The sequence below is a fragment of the Camelus ferus genome, chromosome 6 (assembly GCF_009834535.1).
Source record: "Camelus ferus isolate YT-003-E chromosome 6, BCGSAC_Cfer_1.0, whole genome shotgun sequence".
Classification (NCBI taxonomy): Eukaryota; Metazoa; Chordata; class Mammalia; order Artiodactyla; family Camelidae; genus Camelus; species Camelus ferus.
The window spans coordinates 67,150,074-67,172,608 of record NC_045701.1 but is presented as its reverse complement, the minus strand read 5'-3'; the positions used below and the strand labels follow the sequence as shown (position 1 = coordinate 67,172,608).

At 46.2% G+C, this 22,535-nt stretch overlaps 1 protein-coding gene across 1 annotated transcript in view; it reads left to right on the top strand.

Annotated features, from left to right (window-relative positions):
- Positions 1–22,535, top strand: part of MAP3K9 (mitogen-activated protein kinase kinase kinase 9) — a 76,843-nt gene that overhangs the window by 23,541 nt on the left and 30,767 nt on the right. Inside the window, exon 3 of the mRNA XM_006184066.3 lies at positions 20,346–20,526. Within this exon, the coding sequence (XP_006184128.2) occupies positions 20,346–20,526 (181 nt within the window). The remainder of the gene's footprint in view (positions 1–20,345; positions 20,527–22,535) is intronic.

Sequence of the window (22,535 nt, the reverse complement as noted above, 5' to 3'; positions counted from 1 at the left end):
CTGAATCAGGCAGATCTGGCTTCGGCAAAGTCCTCACCCTGTGAACCCATTTTCTCTCCTGTGAAGTGGGGGTGATCCTAGCAGTGACGCGTAGCACTGAAATTCACACTAAGTGAAATTATGCAGGTAAGCCCTTAGCACAGTGCCTGGCACAAAGTAAACACTCAGTAAAAGGGAGCTTTTCCTTTTCTTAAAATACTCTTTCCAAGAGCAGCTGCTGCTTTGGTAGCAGCAGATATGAGAGCAGACTCATGAGATGTCACCAACTGCTTCCATTCCTGTTGTTTCTGAACAAACTACCCCAAACAGGGACCGTTTCGTTGTGTTTGTGGAGATCTGGGATCAGGAGTTGGAAAGGGCCCTGGAAGAATGGCTTGCTCCTGCTTCTCAGTGTCTGGAGCCTCAAGGGGAAAGATTTGAGGCTCTGGGTAAGGCCGCAGGTGAAGGCAGGAATCACCTGAAAGGCTTGTTCGTGTGCACGTCCGGTGCCTGGGCTGGGAGGTTGTGAGGGCTGGGGTGGCTGGCAGGGTTGCCCGTGTGTAACTCCTCCGTGGGCGAGGCTGCATCAGGGCTCTTGGCCTTCATACGTGGGGGCTCAAGGCTTCAGGCACAGGTGTTCCCGTGAGCAAGCTGCATCATCACTTCTGTTCTGCCTTCGAAGTCATGCAGTGTCACCTCCACTGCCTCCTAGCAGAGAAGTGAGTCTCAGGCCTGCCTGGATTCAGGGCAGGGGATGGAGACCCACCTTCCAGTGGGGGGAGCATCAGGGTCCCATCGAGGAAAGCACACAAGGTGGGAGAGGTTGTGCCATTTTGAAAATGCAGTTTGTCGTACCTGCCATGGGAACTCTGATGCAGAGGTGGGGGACACGAGGTTCCGGGGAGCCTATGGTGCAGCGGCTCCCATGTCTACATGCCAGCAAAGAAGAATGACCCTTTGTTGACAAAAATCATCAGTGGCCTCAAGGCGGACTCTTTCTTGATGATTTTTATCTAGTTTGGAGCTGGATGCTTCCGAGGCAGCTGTTCTCAGTCACTCTGAGCCAGGATGGTGGGGCTATTCAGGGCAGGCGGGGGTTGGAGATGTTCTTTAATAGGGCAAGTGGCCTCACAGGAGCCCTGCCACTAGCTTTCTGTCTCCCGCTGGTGCCATCTGTGTCTGGGGCCGAGCTCAGGGCTGGAGTCCCAGCTGTGTTATCCAGGCTTAATTTGTGCAAGATGGCAATGGCCATAGGTGCTCAGGTAGACGTCTTTTGAAGTGGCCATATTTTAGGATGTCAGCAAGAGCGAGGTGTCCTGCAAATACACACTGTGGGGTTTAACTGGGGAGGTGGCACCGGCTTTGCTGTTTTAACCACAGGAAGCATGGCTGTAACAAAACTTTTCCTCAGCAGTGTGACAGAGGTGGGAAGGGGCTACAGCATCCAAAGAAGAGCTGAAAGGGAAGATCTTGTGGAAAGCAGGGGCTGCTCAAGGGGTCATTGAAAAATAGCTTGGAATAGGCTGATGCATTGCAGTGCCTACCTGAGATCAGCCATTGTTAGTCTCTAAGTAGAGTAGTTCCCTACCACGTGCCCTTCTACCCTCCAGCCCCCAGAGCCAGCAGAAACCCACCCCCTTGCTGTTGAATCATGTGGCCGGCGCAGACATTACGGGGAAGGCTGGTGCTTTGAGCTGTTTCTCAAGTGCTAGTCCAGACGCATACATCTGATTTTTCCTTATTCCCCATGGCACATAGTCACGACACGGCCAGCCAGAGTTGGGAACAGCCTGGAGCCCTGGACACTCTTGGGGTTTGAGCCACAGCCTCTGTATCGCAGTGCTGTTGACTCTCCAGCCTGTCTCTACTGTGGTTGAGGCCCGGGTGCCTGCCTGAGGACTGCCTCTCCAGAGCAACACGCTGGCCAGCCCTGGGATGCTCATGTCTCAGATCTGTCCCCTCTGGCCTCTTTCTTAGCCTGGGCTGTTCCCTGAACTCTCGGCTGCACGTCCTGGGCTGACACCCTGAAGCACGGGCACTGGCATCTGGGGCTTGTCTTCTGTGCCAGATCAGTGCAGGCCTGAGCTGCTCTGGCAAATAGTGTCTGGTCTCAGCACGTCAGGGCAGTGGAACTACACATGGTCCACACAGCAGCAGTTTGTAACATGTGAGCTGGTGGCCGTAACTGGAAACAAAGGAACCGTGTTCCTAGGTGGTGGCGGAGAGCCTGGAGGGGCACGGGAAGCTTCAGTCCTTGTTGGAAGGGAAGAGTGGGTGGGTGGATACTGGTGCAGAGGTGGAGGAAGGGGACCTCTAAAAGAAAAGCCCCCTGTACTCCCTGAATGCTTGTACCTATCCGTAGGATCGATGACATACAGGTTCCCAGCGCGAGCAAGTGAGTGATGCAAAGCCAGAGAGGTTTCTTAGGACTCAGCGGCCACTTCCTTCTCCCCGTGTAATTAATCACTCCGTCTCACCTCCCACCATCCCCACCCGCATCCCCAGTACCTTAGGCCTTTCTCACCACCTTCCCTGGACAGCTGTAATAGGTTACTTCTTGGGTCCTTCCTGCCAGTCTCTTGCTTCTTCAGCTCAGTGTGTCTCACTGTAACCATGGTGGTTTTGCCAAAATACACATCTGGTCACATCACTTCCCTCCTTAAAAACTGCCTATGACCCCAGGGTAGCTTCCAAGCTCCCCTGTGGGGCCTGCAGTCGTGCAGTCCTGCCCCGCCTAGTGCTCTGGCTTTTCCTTTTTCCCCTCATGAAGGTTCCTATTTCTTGGATGCCCCAGGGTTTTCTCCCCTTTTGTCCTGGAATCACATTACTCCCCCTGCTGACAGTGGCCTTCTGATTCTTTCCCTTAGACTAAGCCCTGTCCCTTCTTTACAGCTCCAGGAGCAGACATCTATTTCATGATCTTCCTCCGAGGAGTTTCCTCCTTTCTACACCTCTTATTTCCAGTGTGGAGGACCACAGCATGTGCTCAAATGAGGTGGGGTAGAATCAGATTGTCAGGAAGGGCATGGCAGCTGAAGCCAGTCCTCCTGGCTTTGCCACTTCCTGGCTGTGTAATATCCAGGCAGATCCTCACTTGACTCAGCCATCACTGCTTCATCCATAAACAGATGAAAACACGACCCGTTCATGAGGGTTGGTTTGTTTGTTTATTTTATTAAAGTATAGTTGATTCACAGTGTTGTGTTCGTTTCTTGTATATAGCACGGTGATTCAGTCACACACACACACACACACACACACACACACACACACACACATTCTTATTCATTATAGGCTATTACAAGATACTGAATATAGTCCCCTGTGCTATGCAGCAGGACCTTGTTGTTTCATGAGGTTTTAAAATGAGATAGCACCTGTGTGATGAATGGCACAGAGATGAGAATGAGGGGAATGCCATCCTGTTTTCCTTGATGGGATCACCCCTCCATCCCTCTCTTCCTCTCCCCTTTACCTGTCTAGATGTCTGCTGACTTTTTCCAATAACCAAAGCAGTTGGTATCTTTTTCTGATTAAGTCGTATGAGCTGCTTATATACCCTGGAGGTCAAGCCTTTGTCGGTTTCATTTGCAAAAATTTCCTCCTATTCTGTAGGTTGTCGTTTTGTTTTACTTGTGGTTTCCTTTGCTGTGCAGAAGCTTGTAAGTTTAATTAGGTCCCATTTGTTTATTCTTGCTTTTATTTCTATTGCTTGCGTAGACTGCCCTAGGAGAACGTTTTTGAGATGTATGTCAGGTAATGTTTTGCCTATATTTTCTTCTAAGAGGTTTATCGTATCTTGTCTTATGTTTGTCTTTGATCCATTTGGAGTTTATTTTTGTGTATGGTGTAAGGGAGTGTTCTAGCTTCATTGATTTACATGCTGCTGTCCAGTTTTCCCAACACCATTTGCTGAAGAGACGGTCTCTATTCCATTGTATATTCTTGCCTCCTTTGTCGAAGATTAGTTGACCAGGTATCTTTTTCTGGCCCAAGTAAGTGGGGTTCTCAGGCAGGTGTGAGTGGGGAGGAGTCTTGATGTCTTAGAGTGACAGCCTGGATGAGCTCCTGGTTGTAGCTGTGACCCTGGATGTTGCTAGTGTTTGAGCGGCCTTAGCTGACCTCTCTTCCCTTTCCGCCCGTGCTGGTTGGTGCCTCCTTCCTGGAGAGGAGCGTGGACACTGCAGTTAGTCAGGGTCGGACCCTATGGTCTGAAGTCAAGCCCAGCATCTCAAGAGTCGACTTGCTGGGGCCTCTGACCCTCCAGTGAGGGGCTGCTCCATGGACGTCAGAACTCTACCCGATGTCCCCTGACTACTTTGAATAGCACCAGGTTGGTCATATAGGGGGAGACTTTCTGACCCCTAGACTGTGAAGGAACAAGGAGAATCTTCCTCTCTGAAATAACCTTTCTGTCCATTTTTTAATGTGAAAAATGGTCCTTCCTGGGGTGAATGAGCAGTGAGTAATGCTTCAGTGTTGGTGGACAGTGGTTGGTGGATGGTGCAGCTCGGGTCCAGAGTTTCAGAGTTGGTACTTATTCTTTGTGTTTCTGAGACATGAGCCTTGGCCTTTCTTACCACTCTCTGGAGGGCCTTTCTGCTGGTCTGGAGATGAATCACTGGGTAGGGCACACATTATAGAAAAGGAGAAAGAGACGTGGGTGGGGACAGGAACGGAACATTCCCCTGTGAAAGGAATGGTGAGATAGGCACCAGGCCAGCACCCCTGGAGAGGGCCTGGAGAGGGGTGGGAAGGTAGAGGTGGGTCAGCCAGGTGTGTTTCATAGTTCTTACAGCCTAGTCACTCAAAGGCTGACCGGAGAGGATTCTGTAAGTCCAAGTGGAGATCCTGGAGCAAGAACTTTTTTCGTTTGTTTGTTTAAATAAACTTTATTTATTTTATTAACTTTTTTGGTGAGGGGAGGTAGTTAGGTCTAATTTATTCTTAGAGGAGGTACTGGGGATTGAACCCAGGACCTCATGCATGCTAAGCATGCGCTCTACCACTTGAGCTATACCCTCCTTGCTGAGAACGTTTTGTTTTGGGCTCTGCTAAACAACCTATTGGGCCTGCCTGCTACTGCTCAGCACAAGATACACACAGTCTTGAGGATGAAGGTCCAGTGGTGATAGCAGAACTTCAAAATCTTAGGATTTCTCTGCTTTGTTAGTTCTTATTTTCACACTTTTGAACATTTAAGCGTTCTCTTCCCAGCTCTCCCACTGACCTCACCGACGGTTTGCCTAGATACACCATCTAGGGGGCTGCGACGTAAAGAAGATTGTGGTATTGAATTTGCAGGGTTCAGCCTGCATGGCCCAAAGCAAAACTCACAACTTCTCAAGTGGTGTCAGACCTGGTGCAGGAGGGTTCTGCCTGTCAACACCTTCCCCTCAACCCAGAGACAACTACTGTTAGCATTTACCTTTAGCAAAGCATCCCTCAGGAGATTTTCTATGTGATAGATAGATAGACAACATGTTCTTAACAAAAAGAAATATGATCAAACTATGTATTTTTGTAGACTAATATTTTATTATAATATAGTCACGTGTATTATTAAATTGCCTACCACATCTTTTCAATATATAATTTTAAAGTAACACATGTACAGAATCTAGTTTAAGAAGCCAAATTATATAAAAAATCATATAAAAAAACAAAGCTCCCCTGCTCTATCCTTTCTTACTCCCGAATCTTCCTCCTGGCTAGTGATCTTCTTGAGGGGAGGTACTGGTTTAATTTATATTTGAACACCCTGTACTTAGCACAATGCATATGGGCGCTCTATACATGTGGGCTTTTTGGGGGATGGATTTAAGTCAACACTTATTATAGAACATGACATTCTACTTAAAAAAAAAACAAAACAAAATCATGCAGCTGAAAGAAACACATTTCAAGTTGATTCATTTTATAGCAGCTTGGAGAGACCGTCCAAGTCTTTGGTTATATCAAATGGAGATTTTATTGCCTGAAATGTGGCTTTTGGTTTAAATTTTCAATTTTAATGTGTCTATTTCTGTTTCACTATAAAGAGATTTTGTAGTAGTGGAACTGAACTTTGTATTAGTTAGATTAACAATGAGAAACAGACACCCAGAATAACTGGCTGAAAGAAGTCTGTTTCTTTTGTATGTAAAAGCCTGATGGGAGACAGTCCAAGGTTGGCATGGCATCTCTGCTCCATGAGCCCTGCCCTGCTTCCCGTGCACAGCTCTGCCAGCTTTTGGGTGTGATCTTCTCCTCTTGGCCCAAGATGGTAGCTAGATCTCCAGCCATCACATTCATGTTCTAGGCAGCACAGTGTAGGAAGGGATGAAGAAGGGCCAAAGACCCTGAGCTGACATCTTTTAAGGCAGGTTACAGAAGGCAGCCCCATGATGTTTTCTTGTCACCTGGCTGTTCCTTGGGACAAGGAGCCTGAGAAATGTGGTTAATGTTGTCCGTGGCCAGGTGCCTATTTGAAAGGGAAGGTACTGTTACTGTGGGAGGAGGGGAGAGCGACCACTGAAGGGTGACTCGGCAGTCTGGGTCACAGATTTTAGGCTCTTTTCCCCTCATTAATCCCTTGTTAGTCCTTTTGTGACACGTTGCCAGGATTGCTAATGCAGCGATTCGTTTCTGCTGTGTTTTCAGTTTGTTTTCTGGTTCTCACAAATGCTGCTGGCTCTGTCCTTCTCTGTTAACCCTTCCTTGGAGATGCTCTCCCATCTGCTCCTCTGGGGTTGGAGGCCTTGGGACACCTGCTTGGATGTGAGATGATGGCAGACAGGTCAGTCCTTTCCTCCGGGGCAGTAACCTGCTGCCTTCTGCACAACGGGCTTCCCGTGGTGGCACTGAGCTCAGCAGTTCCCAGGGGTGGGCCGCAGACCCCTGGGGAGGGGGCTACTGCTAGATGTCTTTGAATCTAAATGCATTGAAGAAAGTGTAAATATTCATATCTTGGTTTTTCACATGTGCGTAGGTGCCATTGTGTTAATAAAATACAAATTCATTTAAAAGCATCTTTCATTGGGGGTGTTTAATGCAGCAGGGTGGTTTGGAGCCCTCATTGTGACTTTATTCAGACCTGGGTTATGTCCTGACTCTGCTTCTTTTTGCCTGTGGGCCAGCCTCTCTGAATTTCACTCTCTGCATCTGATGTGCCTTCCAGAACTTTGAGAGAATGAAATAAGATTATGGACGTAAATCACTTAGCTCGGCGCGCAGCCTACTCTAACCTAAGGCCCCCGTTACACATTAGCTCTGGTTACTGTTTTCTTCTTAATCAGCACACACTAAAAGCACATCTACCATCATCACAATTTTTTTTTAAGCTGAAAGACATGTTTGAAAAGATTAGGAATCATTGCTTTAGATTCTTTGGTGAATCCAATATAGCCAGCCCTCAAACAGGTGTTTGGGGACCACTGCCTTGACTGACTTAATCAGAAACCCTTACAAATGGTTTATATTCATTCATTTATCCAAGACAAACATTTACTGAGCACCTGCTGGACCTCTTCAGGGTGCAGGCATGGAAAGGGAGGCCATTACAGCTCAGCTTTGCGCTGTCTCAGGGTCACAGGGAAAGGTCACTCATCGTGCTGAGCGTTCTCTGGCTCTGCCAGGAGTGCATCACACACATCCGTTCACTTTGGTTTCCTCTCCTGTACCAAGAGGGGGTGGATCCTAAGTCCTCCAGGACCCAGTTCTCTCTCCCTTTCTGTAGTTCTTCCGACAGGGATTTCTGGCTGCCTGTGCCCGAATGTTTGTCAGGAAGCACGGTTTTGTTTGCTAGTTGTGCCAGTGAACTTGCTGCAGCTCTGCTGACAGTGCTGAACCCGGCTGGGGCCGTCGCTGCTGCCAGCACCTCTCTGCCGTCTCCAGGCAGCACCACACCTCTACTGAGGTGGAGAGTCAAGCAGTCTAGGTGGTGAATCATTTGCCTCAATAAGCAAGTCTGTCTGGCCTCTCTTGGCCACCCTGGGAGGGACAGAGTGGGCTGAGGGCCAGGGGACAGGAGAAGCTGGGGTTTTGATGCGGGCTGTGCCCTCACTGCGTGGTAGTGGTCCATGAGCGATGCTTTTCTGCGTGACTCGTGCTGATTCAGCACCGTGGGGGCCTGCTGTGTGGTCATGGTTGGCCCGTTGGTGCTCTGGGCTGCTGGGTGGGGCTGGGGCCTGAGATGGGCTTCCTTCCTCCACTGGAGACAATGCGCTGCAGGAAGCAAATGTCTCCAGTGCTGACTCAGGCGCCCCAAGGTCTGGCTGTGTCTGATGAATGGAGCTTTTCTCTGGGGTAGAATTATCTGGCCTAACTCCTCTTTGCCCTTGAGTGTAGCTGTTCTTCAGTTCAGATGGGTGGTGGAGCTTGGCTGGCCCCAGGAAAGACCAACACTGCTTTCAGGGAATTACGGATTCTGAGAATGTCAGAGGTGCGAGCCGGGGGCCTGATGAACATCACACAGCGAGCGCTGAAGCCAGCACCCAGACATTCTGGGTCTTCTTCGGTAGCTTTTCCCTTTCTGCCTTGCTGCAGCTCAGAGACTGTTCCTGTTCAGGTGGGAGAGGATGCTGTGGCACACATCCAGTGGTTGAACTCTGAGTTTTCAGGGGCAAGCAGGAGAACAGGTTTTGCATGTTGGGAGAGATGGAAGAACCAAGCCAGGGAAAGCTGGAAGCCCCTGCAGGATACCTGTGGTTGCAGACTATACCAGTTGCCTTCTTCCTCCCCCAAGAAACAAACAAAACCAAAGGCAGGATCTGGGCTAGGATGGCAGATTGAACACATACAATGACTACACCTGCTTGTGCTCTCCCTGCAAACCCAGCTAAAACAACAGGAACTCACACAGCCAGCAGAACAGGAGACAGCAGCAGAGTTTGGGAAGCTAGAAGACAGGTGGATGAGCCATTAACTGACTTTGGACATTTGAGAAAGATGATTTTAAGCTGACAGTGGGGAAAGCAAAGAACCAATCAATTTATATCACAGATTCCTTTAAAGTCTAGGAACTGGCAGCACCAGGTACCTCTGGGACTGGAGTGAATGAAGGGCGGGTAAAATGAAAAGGTCAAGGACCAGTTATGTGAAATGCATTCCTCCTCCACTCCAGACGAAATAACTGCCTTTCCTTTTGGAAGGGAAAACAGTTCCTGGACTGGGGGACACCAAGAACAGGGAATGGGTATGGGGACTTTATTTTTAAAACGGAGGCATGAAAGATCTGTTCACATGCTGAAACCTGTACTCTGAGACCACGGCAGCCCTTCCCCTACTTGATTCCCAGCACACGGGCAGCCAGACCTTTGTGCTCCTACAGTTTTGAAGAGTCCTGTTCCCTGGGATTGACCAGCTCAAGAGGATGACCTCAGACATTCTTGTCTAGGCTTACCTGGCTCTCCCTCTTACGTGTTTAGAGGTTCTTGTCAGCTTTTGATCCCTCACTCCTAACCCCAGCCCCGGACTTATTATTATGGAAAACATACACACCAGGAAGGAGGGGTGGCCTAATGAACCCCCAGTACTCACCCAGTTTCCACAGTGACCAGCTCATGGTTCATCTTGTTGCTTCTGTCACCCCACTCATTTCCCACCCTTGGCTCTCTTGAAGGAAATTTGCAATTTTTTTTTTTTTGGTAAATATTTTAGTATGTTCCTTTAAAAGATAGGACTTCCTTTTTAAAAAATAAGCACAATTTGGTTCTTAATCATGAAGTCAAGCATTACTTTAACTTGGAGCAAAAGTGCATTAGAGACCAAAGCACAAATAAAAAAAGCAGCTAGGGCAACAAAGAAATTTAAGAAGAACCATTGGTAATACACTCAGGTAAAAGAAAGGATATTGTACCTGTATTACAAAAACAGCTGTTCCACCACTATGTTTGCGCCTGCCATTCAATTAAAAAAAATTCATTGAACGATAAAGAGCTCTCTTAGAAATTAAAATGGTGTTAGGGAAATGAGAAGCCCAGTAGAAGGGTTAGAAGACAAAGTGATGACATCTCAGAAAGAAGATAAAAATGAAACAAAGATGAAAAAGGAGAGGAGAAAAGATACAATTGGAGGACCAGTAAAGACAGCCTAATACCTGAATGATAGAGGTTCTGGAGAGAGAGAAAACAGAGAAGCATGGGGGAGGAAATTAACAGTAACATACTTCAAGAAAATTCCCTACGACTGAAGAACATGAGTGTTCAGATTTGAAAATCCTCACTAAGTTTCCACCCAAGGCACATCCCTCTGATATTTCAGAACACGGGATTAAGAAGAGACTAAAAATTTCCCGAAAGAAAAAGACACCCCACACACAGAGCATCTGGAAGCAAGATGGTTTGGGGCTTCTTAACGACAATGCTGGAAGCAGGAAATTTACGGATGATACCGTCAAAATGATGAAGGAAAATCTCCAGTCATTTTTATGCCAAGTATGGGGATGGAAAGTAGACATTTTCTAACAACACAAAAAGTACCTTCCATGCATTCTTTCTAAGGAGCTGCTGGAAAACGTGTATCACCGAAGTAAGAGGAGAAAGCCGCAAAGAGAGAAAGTGGGGTACAGGACACAGGAGGTGGGTGAGGGGAGGCCCCGGAGGAGTGTGAGAGGAGCCCCCAGGAGAGCAGCCAAGCATCGGACATCGAGGGTGGGCAGTTTAGATCCAGTAGTGTACCTCAGCGCTGTCATCACCAGCTCACCTACTGCCCCGGGGTTCCATCTGTTTAACCTGGTGAATGACTAGCAGGGGGAGCCTGGTCAGGATTCTTATCTGTACTCGGCTGTCTTGCTCATATGCTGTTGCAGCTCCTTGTGCTGTTGACCAGATAGACAGAATTGGTTTTTTTTTTTTTTTTTGCCAACCCTGAGGACCAGAGGTAGGTCAAGGTGAATTTAGAAACAGAAAATATAGGGAGCCCACCCCCCAACCAATATCCTGACGGATGTCCAGTATCTGCGCCTCTCCCCCCAGTTCCCCGCTGCCAGATGTCTCCGCTGTGTCACCTGTCCAGTTTTTCAAGCACTCCTATATGATCTTGCTTACTGACTTTCCTAGAAAGGCCCCTTGTCAGCCCTCTGGGGCTATGACCAGACACTGTGTTTAGCTCATTTCCTTGAGAGGCTTCACCTAGAAAAGGCATTTTTTTTTACTGTTACACAGTATTATGGGCAGAATTATGTCCTCTAAAAATGATACGTTGAAGTTCTAACGTGTGACTGTGACCTTATTTGGAAATAGGGTCTTTGTATTCAAGTGAAGATGAGGTCCTGTGGGATGAGGACTGATCCTCATTCAATGACAGGTGTCTTTATAAGAAGAGGGAAATTTGGGTACAGACACACAGTGGTGGGAATGCCATGGGAAGAAGAGAGACAGACACACAGGGCAGATGACCAGTGAAGAGACTAGAGTTATGCTGCCCTGAGCCAGGGAACAACCATCAGGAGCTGGAAGAGGCAAGGGAGGACTCTTCCTTACAGCCTTTGGAGGTAGCATGGCCATGGCCGACAGCTTGATTTTGGGCTCAAATTCTTGCCTTCAGATCTGGGAAACAGTAAGTATCTGTTGTTTTAAGCCACCACATTTGTGTTAATTTGTTACACAGCTACACTTGTGCTTGTCACCCACTTTTTCAAAACTAAATGATATCTTGCTTTAGGGATGTCTACACAGGTGGTAAAGTTACAAAGTGAAGTAAAGGGATGAATAACAGCAGTCAAGATTGTGAGACGCCTGGGGAGAGGGCAAGGGATGTGATGGGGAGGGGCGCATAGAGCTTCTAAGGGACTGAGGGGGGGTCACATGGGTTTCATCTTTTTTTTTTGTTTTTAATCAGACATGCGTTTTAAACACTCTTGTGTGTGTATATATACTTGACAGTAAACTTTAAAAAAAAAGACTAAATCTAGCAAAACACAGCCCACAAAACACAGCCCTCAGAACAGAATTAGACCTGTTGCTTGATCTGGGAGAGATGATGTGGAATCATTTGGACCAAATGAAGGCCTGGGGATGTGGAAGCCTGGGCACCAACGTGATTTAGCAAATCAGAGCCCCTTGTGCTAATGGAGATGAATAGTAAATAAGAAATCTCAAGATGATAAATCATCAAGCAAAGCTAAATTTACCACTAGGACACCTGGCAGAGCCTCCTCGGTTATGCCAAGCCTAGCCTCCAGCAGAATGACACTCAGTCAGACTCACGAAGCCCTTTGTGGCCATCCTGGCCTGACTCATTTCTCCCTCTGCTGACCTTGCAGTGGATGGCCGTGAGGTCCTTTTAGGTGGTCCATGTTAAATAACACTGAATCCCACAGGAAGTCATTCAACCCCCCTGCACTCATGGAGCACCAAGATTCACTTTGGTGCTACTCTGCCTGTCTTCCTCCCTAGCACTTCCAGTCTTTTCTTTCCAGCAGAGGCGGCAAGCCTTAGACTCAGAACTTTGACTAGTAGCAGGATCTCCTGAAGTTGAATACACCTTTATTTTTGTTTTTGTTCCATTTATTTGTGTAGGTGACCTAATATTAGGAGAATATTTATTTTTTTCCATTTATAAGAATGACATAAAATTTCTTCTTGTAATTTTTTAAAAGTCAATTTAAAGAAAAATATGAAGGGGGAGGGTATAGCTCAGTGGGAGAGTGTGTGCTTAGGCATACACAGGGTCCTGAGTTCAATCCCCAGTCCCTCCATTAAAATAAATAAACCTAATTTCCTTCCCCCAAAATAAATAAAGAAAAAATTAAGTAAATGATATATAGGTGGTGTCCTGATCTAGAAATAGTGTGATGGGGTTACTGGGGTTTGGAAAAATGATTATCTTACTGTTGGCGTAAAACATGGGCCCTTAACTGACCTGACACTCAGTTTTGTTGTGTATCTTTCCATGTAGCATGTAGAGGGCCCTTAAGGGCAGAATCTCTAGCTTGTGTTCCCCCTGCCCCTCCTGACACCAGCAGGCTATGTTGGTCACTAGTAATCCTGGCTAAAGTTTTCCTCTTCGTCCAGTCTCACTGTCTTGTCTGGTACCCACCCAGCTCCCCTTAGTGCCTCAAGAGTGCATAACGTTGGAGGGATGCCCCCTGACCCCCGGCAACAATAGGATGGGGAAGTGGATAGTCTGAGAAGATGCACAGATATGCCTTCAGTGAAATAAGTGACCGGTGACGGGTCAGTTCTTTCAGAGAGCCTGGTCCTCTGCTCGAATCCTGGAGGGAAATGATGAGACACATACATGCAGCACTTGAGAATGATTTAAAGAAACACATCACGTTAGACTGTGTGGTACCAGTTTTGGGTGCTGAAGGAATTCGTCACAAGAATGGAGAGCAGTGAAGACTAGTTAATTATTGACAGTTTTAGGGATCCGGTGCTGAGCCTTACAGACGTATAGGATTCCTTTCTGGGTTCCTTTCTGTCTTCTGGGTGGCACAGTGTGCCAAGAGAGGGCTGGCTTTGGAGCTCATCTCCATCCCTCACTAACTGAGTGATGGACTTAACCTTTCTGTGTCTGCTTCAGCCTGGGTGAAATGGGAAAATAATTATGCCTGCTTCCCTGCTTCATAGGGTTGATTTAAAGATTAATTAACTAAGGTGATATATGTGAAGCCCTTTATCTACATCATGTAAAGAGCATCACGCCACTTGAGGCAGGTACCTTAGAGATATTGCGGGTTTGGTTCCAGACCACTGCAATCAAGTGAGTATCCCAGGAAAGCAAGTCACATGAGTTTGTTTGTTTCCTAGTACATATAAAAGTTATGTATTCACTACATCGTAGTCTACTGAGTGTGCCATAGCGTTGCATTTTAAAAAACAATGTATCTTAATTTAAATATTCTTTATGGATTAAAAAAAAAGCTAACCATCATCTGAGCCTTCAGTGAATTGTAATATTTTTGCTGGTGGAGGGTTTTGCGTCAGTGTTGATGGTTGCTGACTGATCAGGGTGGCGGTTGCTGAAAGTTGGGGTGACTGTGGCAATTTCTCAGAATAAGACAACCATGAAGTTTGCCACATCAATTGATGTTTCTTTTCACAGACGATTTGTCTGTAGCATGCAGTGCTTTTTGGTAGCATTTTACCCACAGTAGAACTCCTTTGAAATTGGAATCAGTCCTATCAAACCCTCCAGCTGCTTTATCAACTGAGTTTATGTAACATTCTGAATCTTTTGTCATTTCAACAGTCTTTGCCAGGAGTAGATTCCGTCTCCAGAAACCACTTTCTTTGCTCATCCATTAAGAAGCAACTCTTCATTTGCTAAAGTTGTGTCATGAGACCACAGCAGTCTACCCATGTCCTTAGGCTCCACTTCTAATTCTAGTTGCTGTTTCCACCACATCTGTAGTTGCCTCCTCCATTCAAGTCTTGGAACTGTGCAAAGTCATCCATGAGGATCGGAGCCAACTTCTTTTAGACTCCTGTTAACATTGATACTTTGAACATTGTGGATGTTCTTAATGGCATCTGGAATGGTGAAGCCTTTCCAGAAGGTTTTTAATTGACTTTGCTCAGATTCATCAGAGAAGTCACTATCTATGGTAGCTACAGCCTTAAGAAATGTATTTCTTAAATAGTAAGACTTGAAAGTTGAAGCTGCTCCTTGGTCTGCAGAATGGATGTTGTGTTATAAACATGAAAACAACATTCATCTCATTGCACATCTCCATCAGAGCTCTTGGGTGACCAGGTACATTGTCAATGAGCAGTAATATTTTGAAAGCAATCTTTTTTCTGAGCAGTAGATCTCAACAGTGGGTTTTAAATATTCAGTAAACCATGTTATAAACAGATGTGTTGTCATCCAGGCTTATATTGTCATATATTATATATATATTCTGTTTAGAGAGCACAGGCAGAGTAGCTTTAGCATTATTCCTAAGGGCCCTAGGATTTTGGTGGTGGTAAATGAGCACTGGCTTCAACTTCAAGTCACCAGCTGCATTAGCCCGTAACGAAGGAATTAGCCTGCCTTTTGAAGCTTTAAAATGAGGCATTGACTTCTCTCTAGCTACGAAAGTCCTAGGTGGCATCTTCTTCCAATAGAAGGCATCTTCTTCCAATAGAAGGCTGTTTCATCTATACTGAAAATCTGTTTACTGTAGCCCTTTCATGAATGATCTTAGCCAGACCTTCTGGATAACTTGCAGCTTCTACATCAAAACTTGCTAGCTCACCTTGCACTTTTATGTGATGGAGATGACTTCTTTCCTTAAACCTCATGAACCAACCACTGCTTGCTTCAGAGTGTTTTTCTGCAGCTCCCTCACCTCTCTCAGCCTTCATAGATTTGAAGAGTAGGGCCTCGCTCTGGATTAGGCTTTGGCTTAAGGGAATGTTGTGGCTGTTTGATCTTCTATCCAGAGCACTGAAACTCTCCATATCAGCAGTAAGGCTGTTTTGCCTTATTGTTTGTGTGTTCACTGGAGGAGCACTTTTAATTTCCTTCAAGAACTTTTCCTTTGCGTTCACAACTTGGCTAACAGGTACAAAAGGCCTAGCTTTTGGCCTGTCTCTGCTTTTGACATGCCTTCCTCACTAAGATGGATCATTTCTAGCTTTTGATTTAAAGTGAGAGAATTCCGCTCGAACACTTAGAGGCCATTTTAAGGTTATTAATTGGCCTAATTCCAATATAATGCCAAGGAGAAGGAGAGAGAACAGGTCAGCAGAGCAGTCAGAACACACACGTTTACCAGTTGAGTTCACCGTCTTACATGGGCATGGTTTGTGGCCCCCCAAAACAACTATGACAGTAACATCAAGGATCGCTGATCACAGATCACCATAACAAACATAATAATAATGAAAAAGAGAATTACCAGATGTGACACAGAGACAGGAAGTGAGCAAACGCTGTTAGAAAAATAGCACCAATAGACTTGCTCAATACGAGGTTGCCACAAACCTTCAATTTGTATTAAAAAAAAAAAGCAATATATGCAAAACATAATAAAGTGAAGTGTGATGAAACGAGGTATGCCTGCATGTAGTGAGTGATCAGTAATGGGCAGCTCTCATTATTAATTAATCAACCATTCTATTTATTTACACAGTAAAAATTTACTACATGATTATTATATGCCAGGGACTGTCAGGGTTCTCAAGAGCCCCATGGTTTCCATTTACGTACAAGATACTTAATCATAATAGTAGTAATGACAGCTGTAATGTCCTGAGTGCCCGTCTGTGTGTTAGGCACTGTGCTGGGTGCTTCATTATTGGATCACCTTTCAATTTTATCCCCATTTTATAGAAACGGGAATAGAGATGCAGAGTTTATGAAACTTGCCCAGGCTCACATGGAAAATGTCCTGCCTGGGATTTATAGATAGTCTGCCCTTTTTTTTCCCTGTTCCTTACTGACTTTTGTTATATCCCAGACTGAACTTGGCTTCCTTGAATGGGCTTTGTCTCTTAACTTCTCCATCAGGGGCACTACCATTCTACTTGTCACCCATGTCTGAAAGGCAGGAGATATCTTCCTTCTCCACTGAAGCCCCTATATCTGGTTAATCATTAGCTTTTTAGTTCAAATGCATCTTTTCCTCTCTGTTCTTCTTATCCTGGCAAGGCCCCCCTTGACTTGGGTTTGTTATTTTTCAGCATTTGTTCCACTCCTCACCCCCACATGAGAGGGGAGGTCTACACAGTACACTTTCATAGACTTCCCCAGATTTTGATACAACATCCTTAAGTTTTCTAAGAAGGAAATCATCATAGTTTGTTATCACTGCAGTTCTTTGTTAGTGGTAGAAGCTTAGAATGGGTTCACGGCAGTGGGTACAGATAAGCAAGCTACTGTGAATATAACCTTTCTCTCCTACCTTGGAGAACATGTCTGGAAGGAACTGTGCTCCATTCTGTTTTAAAAAGTAAAGCCTTCCCCTTTAACAAACAGGGCAAATTGGATATCCACATGCAAAAGAATAATGTTGGGCCCCTGTCTCGTATTTTGATATACAAAATTTAAGAATGGAAAATGACTTAAATATAAGAGCTGAAACCATAATACTCTTAGAAGAAAACAGAGGCAAATCATCATGAACTTGGATTTGGCAGTTCTTTGAAATTACATCAAAAGTGTGAGCAACAAAAGGAAAAATAAAGTGGACTTCATCTAAATTAGAAACTTTTGTGCATCAAAGGCCATTATCGAGTAAGTAAAAAGACAGTCTACAGAAAGGGGAAAATATTTGCAAATCACATATTTGAAAGAACTCATAACTCGGCAGCAAAATGATGACAGACATACTCCAGAGATTCATACAAAGACCAACAAACAAGTGAAAAGATGTTCAACTCTATAGTCTTTAGGGAAATGCAAATCAAGTCTACAGGAAGATACCACTTCACATCTACTAAAATGTCTATAAGAAGAAGAAAAAAAGAAGAAAAAGGAAAATAAGTATGGTGAGGTTATGGAGAAATTGGAATGTAAAGCTGTTCAGCTGCTGTGGAAAATAGTTTGGTGATTCCTCAAAAATTTCAACGTAGAATTACCGTATAACCTAGTAATTCCACTGCCAGGTTGTACATCCTAGGGAACTGAAAACAGGTACTCAAACAGATGTATGTGCACACGTGTTCACAGCAGCAGATGCACGATAACCAACGGGTGGAAACAACTCAAATGTCTGTCAGTGGATAGAGGGGAAAATACATTGTGGTATATACATACCATGGACTATCATTCAGTCTCAAAAAGGAATAGAGTACTGGTATGAGCAACAGTGTGGATGAACCTTGGAATCACTGTGCGGAGTGAAATAACCAGATGTGACACATACTGTATGATTCCATTTACATGAAATACCCAGAACAGGTAAATCGGTAGAGATAGAAAGCCAACTGGTGGTTGCCAGAGGCTTGAAAGAGGGGGAGGATGGGGAATAATTGCTTAATGGGTGTGGCGTTTCCTTTTGGGGGGTGATGAAGATGTTTTGGCACTAGATAGAGGTGGTGGTTGTACAACACTGTGAGTGCTATGTGCTGTTGATTTGTTCACTTCAAAATGGTTCATTCTGTGTTATGTGAATTTCATCTCAATTGAAAAATTCTGAAAAAATTTGTTGCTTCACTTGTTAATAGTAATACATCCTTGGGAGATACCCAGGGTACCAGTATTTCAGGACACTGTTCTTGAGACTCATTGCCTGTAGCCGTCTGCCAGGATGACTAGCTGCCAGGATTACACCCTCTCCTCTTTGCTCAGGGCAGGACCCCTAGGCCAGGGATTTCTAACTCAGAAACCCTCAGGGGCCCAGCCTGTTGGAATGAGATCAGCTGGTTGCCAGGCAGCAGGGAGTAGTGGAGATTGGGTAGAACTGGGCTGGACCTGCCCTGTCTAAAGGCATTCCAATTTAGACAGACTGCCCTGGGCTGATTCTTGCCCCACCTCCATCTTTCTGCCATCCCTCTTAAGCCATCTGACAGACTAATGTATTTTAAAGATCATCTTCATCCTGCCATTCCACTTCTAAATACCAGTTTCCTCTAAGAGAAACTTCTCTGCCTTCCCTTCCCAGCAGAGACTCTGAGAAGGCTCGGCTGGATGCATACAGCAACGTGAGAGTGCTGTCCTCTTCCCGCTGTACCCTGTCCCAGCCACCTGCAGGTCTGGGGTGACGGGGCTGAACCCCACTGGAGGTGTAAGGGGAAGGGCTCCCTCTGAATCTCCCGTTTAAGGGCGGCATGGTTGCCGCGGCTGCAGAGGGAATGGGGGGTTCCTGTGGCGCCACTTCCCTGGCAGTCTGAGTGCGTCTTAGTCTGTTCTCTGCCCGCAGTGGAGGGGAGAGAGACGCAGAAGTATCTGGAAAGATTTTTGTTATTAGATGAGATGTAGAAAGTTGGGTTTTTTGGTTTTTTGGTTTTTAATCTGCCCAAACATTCAGAGGCCTGGGCCCATTCAGAGGGGTGTTGGCGGAGTGGGGAGAGGGTGTGGAGGAAGCAGGCTTAGTCCACTGGATCTGGGGAGCAGCTGGCACTTTTCTGCTTCCAGCCCTGTAGTTGCTTGCAGTCCCTCTTTATGCTGGCTTTTTGGGAAGCACGTAGGACAGAGAGGTCTGTGGCCCAGGTCCTTTCGTTATGTAACAGTTTAGGGGATATTTGCTGGGGCGGGGTCTGGGGGCAGGAGGAGAGTACAGTTGTGTGACTTGAGGGACCTGCCTTAGGCTCTTGCCCTAAAATCCGCCTCCCCACTCCCGCTCTCCCCATTTAGACCTACACAGCGGAGAGAACCTTCCTCCCTTCCCTGAAATCCTGTGTCCACAGCTGTGAATCTCAGGTGGCTCAGTGTCTGGCCCACGAGCGGATGTGCCGGCACAGGGCCTTTGGAACCGTCTGACTTGTGAGCACGGAGGCTTGGTTCCCATGTGTCCTGGGAGCTTGCTTGCTGCCCACTCTGGCAGAGTTCCTGGGCTTAGCTTACAGCGCTGTAGTCAGTGAGCATTTCTGCGCTTTTGAGGGAGACTGGCTCCCACCAGGGCACCCTTATTGCTGGAACCGTCATGTGGGCGAGGTGGCTGCCTCACCTGCTGTCCTGGGAGAGCCAGGATGGCTCCCACACTGCAGAGCTTCGGCGCTGGAACGTAGGGTTCAGGGCCCAGAGTGAGACGAGTTTGGTGTGCTGCTTCCTCCTTCCCGGGTCATGTTCACAGAACATGGTGTGAGCACCTACGTGCATGTGCCCTGTGACCTCCCAGCCTGTCAGCCATTCTCAACAGGTGGCAGCGAGTTCCTGGATTAAGGGGAAATCTCTGTGCCCCAAAGACATGCTTTCTTGGAACTTTAAATAAAGTAACTTGGAGAGGTTCATGGAAACTGTCCAGTCACTGCCAACAGACACAGGCATTGTTGGTGCAAGTCCAGCATGCATCTCCATTCTCTGCGGTCTGAGCGGTTAGAGCCCAGGGGTGCCTGGAAGACAGGAAGCCCCAGCAGCCGCTCCTCAGAAGAGTCAGCTGTGATGCCACAGCTCTTCCTGCGCAGGGTGCGAGTGGGCCACGTGGCGTCATGGTAACAGAAGACTCCTGAGTCAGACTGCCTGGGTTTGGGTCCAGCTTCTTAGTTGAGTGTCCTTGGAAGATGTATTTCATGATACTGTATCTCCGTTTCCTCATCTGTAAACAGGGATGGCAATGGTACCCACCTTGTGAAGTGGTTGTGAGGGTTCAAGATAATGCCTGTAAAATACTCGGCACAGAGATGGGTGCATCATGGGTGTTGGAGAATGATGGCTCCCTCTGTCCACGCATGGTTGCCATGGGGTGGAGCCCGCAGGAGAGGACGAGAGGATGGCAGGAGGGCTCTGTGTCTGGTGGTCTCCCTGTGATTAACGCGGACTCTGGTTTCTTCTGTATTCCTTTCCTTGCCCAGTATTGATCCTCCAGAAGGTGGAGAACGGAGACCTCAGCAACAAGATTCTCAAGATCACCGACTTTGGGCTGGCTCGGGAATGGCACCGAACCACCAAGATGAGCGCGGCAGGGACGTATGCTTGGATGGCACCCGAAGTCATTCGTGCCTCCATGTTTTCCAAAGGCAGCGACGTGTGGAGGTAAGGTCCAAAGGCGCAGGGTCAGCATCCCTCAACCCTATTTTGGCTGCACAAATGCTTCAAGACTTGGAGTACAGAGTTTGCATAGAATCCCAGGCACCCCAAGTAGGTCTTCGTGACCCTTCAGAGCAATCTACACTCTTTCCCACATTGCCAAAGGACAGTTTCTAATGTCTTCAACTACCACAAGTTCCTCCAGTGCTGTGGCAGACACCACCTCTGTGTGGGCCCCTTTGTGTTAGTGATTGCTCCCTAGGAGAGACCAGTGGGTTCTAAGGGCAACGTGTACTGACCTGTAGGGTAGGGAGGGTACCCAGTCACTCCTGGAGACCTTCCCCAAGGTCACCCCGGCTTCCTTAGCAACAGTAGCTGTTACCGCTGGACTTGTTCTCCCTATAAGCGCTTCAGCTGATGATTATTCTTTGTGCTGTCTCTTTTTTTCTTGATGGGCTGGAAATTACCCTTTCCAGTTATCCAGGTAAGCCTTTAGTCAAGACTCCATCTTATCTGTTGAACATTGATATAGAAATGGGAAAGATAGGGCTCAAGCACGCACCCAGAACTGCAGAGTCAAAGATTATACCAACCATCCCCCTAGTAAACGTCAGCCCAAGAGGTCCCGAGGACATGCATCTGAAAATCCTGTTCCCACTGGTGAGAGGATGGGCATCTACAGAGGACGCATCCCATGGCTGTGAGGCAGTAGCATCGCCTTGGTATACAAAAGACAGTCCTGGAGATTATTGTTGTATTTCATCTATGAAGTGGTTGCTTCTCCATGTGTCGTAAAGTGAGCTTGTGTGTGTGTGTGTATTTTAAATAACAGCTTTATTGAGATATTATTCATATACCATAAAGGTCACCTTTTAAAATGTAAAAGCCAACGGTTTGTAGTAAATTTACAATGTTTTACACTAATCATCATTGTTACTAGTTTCTTAAGGCAGCTGTAACGAATTACCATAAACCTGGTGGCTTAAAACAATGGAGATGTGCAGTCCAGAGGCCAGAAGTCTGAAACAGGTGTCAGCAGGGCCGCGTTCCCTCCAGAGACTCAAGGGCAGGTTCTCGTCCAAATAAGGAGTCAGGGTATTAGGAGATGGACATACCTCTTCAGGGCCACCATTCAACCCATGACAACCACTAGCGATTTCCAGAATATTTTTATCACCCAACAAACTCCCAATACCTATCAGCAGTCATTCCCCAGTACCCTCTACCCTTACTGCTTCCCCCTGGAAACCACTGATTTACTTTCTGTCTCTATAGATTTGCCTATTCTGGACATTTCATGTAAACGGAATTATACATACAGTATATGGTCTTGTGTGACTGGCTTCTTTCATTCAGCATAATGATTTCAAGGCTCATGTATGTTGTGGCATATGCCAGAACTTCGTTTTTTTAAATAGCTGAATAATATTCGATTGTATGGATGTACCACAATTTGTCTATCCATTCATTAGGTGATGGAAGTTTAGGTTGTTTCCCTTTTTGTCTAATGTGAATAATGCTGCTATGGACCAGTATTTTTGTGAACAGATGTTTTCAGTTCTCTTGGGTATATACCTAGGAGTGAAAATTCTGAGTCATATAGTAGTTCTGTATTTAACCTTTTGAGGAACTGCCAAACAGTCTTTTACCACAGCCATGCCATTTTACATTACCATTTGCAATGCATGAGGGTTCCAGTTTCTCCACATCTTCTCAACACTTGTTATTTTTGACTATAGCCATCCTAGTGGATGTGAAGTGGTATCTCATTGTGGTTTTGATTTGTATTTCCCTAATGACTAATGATGTTGAGCATTGTGCTTATTGGCCATTTGTATATCTTCTCTGAACAAATGTTTATTCGAATCTTTTGCCATTTTAAACATTGGGTTGTATATCCTTCCATTTGTACACTGGAAGAGTTCTTTATATATTCTGGATACAGGTCCCTTATCAGCTGTATGATTTGCAAATATTTTCTCCCATTCTGTGGGTTTTCTTTTTACTTTCTTGAT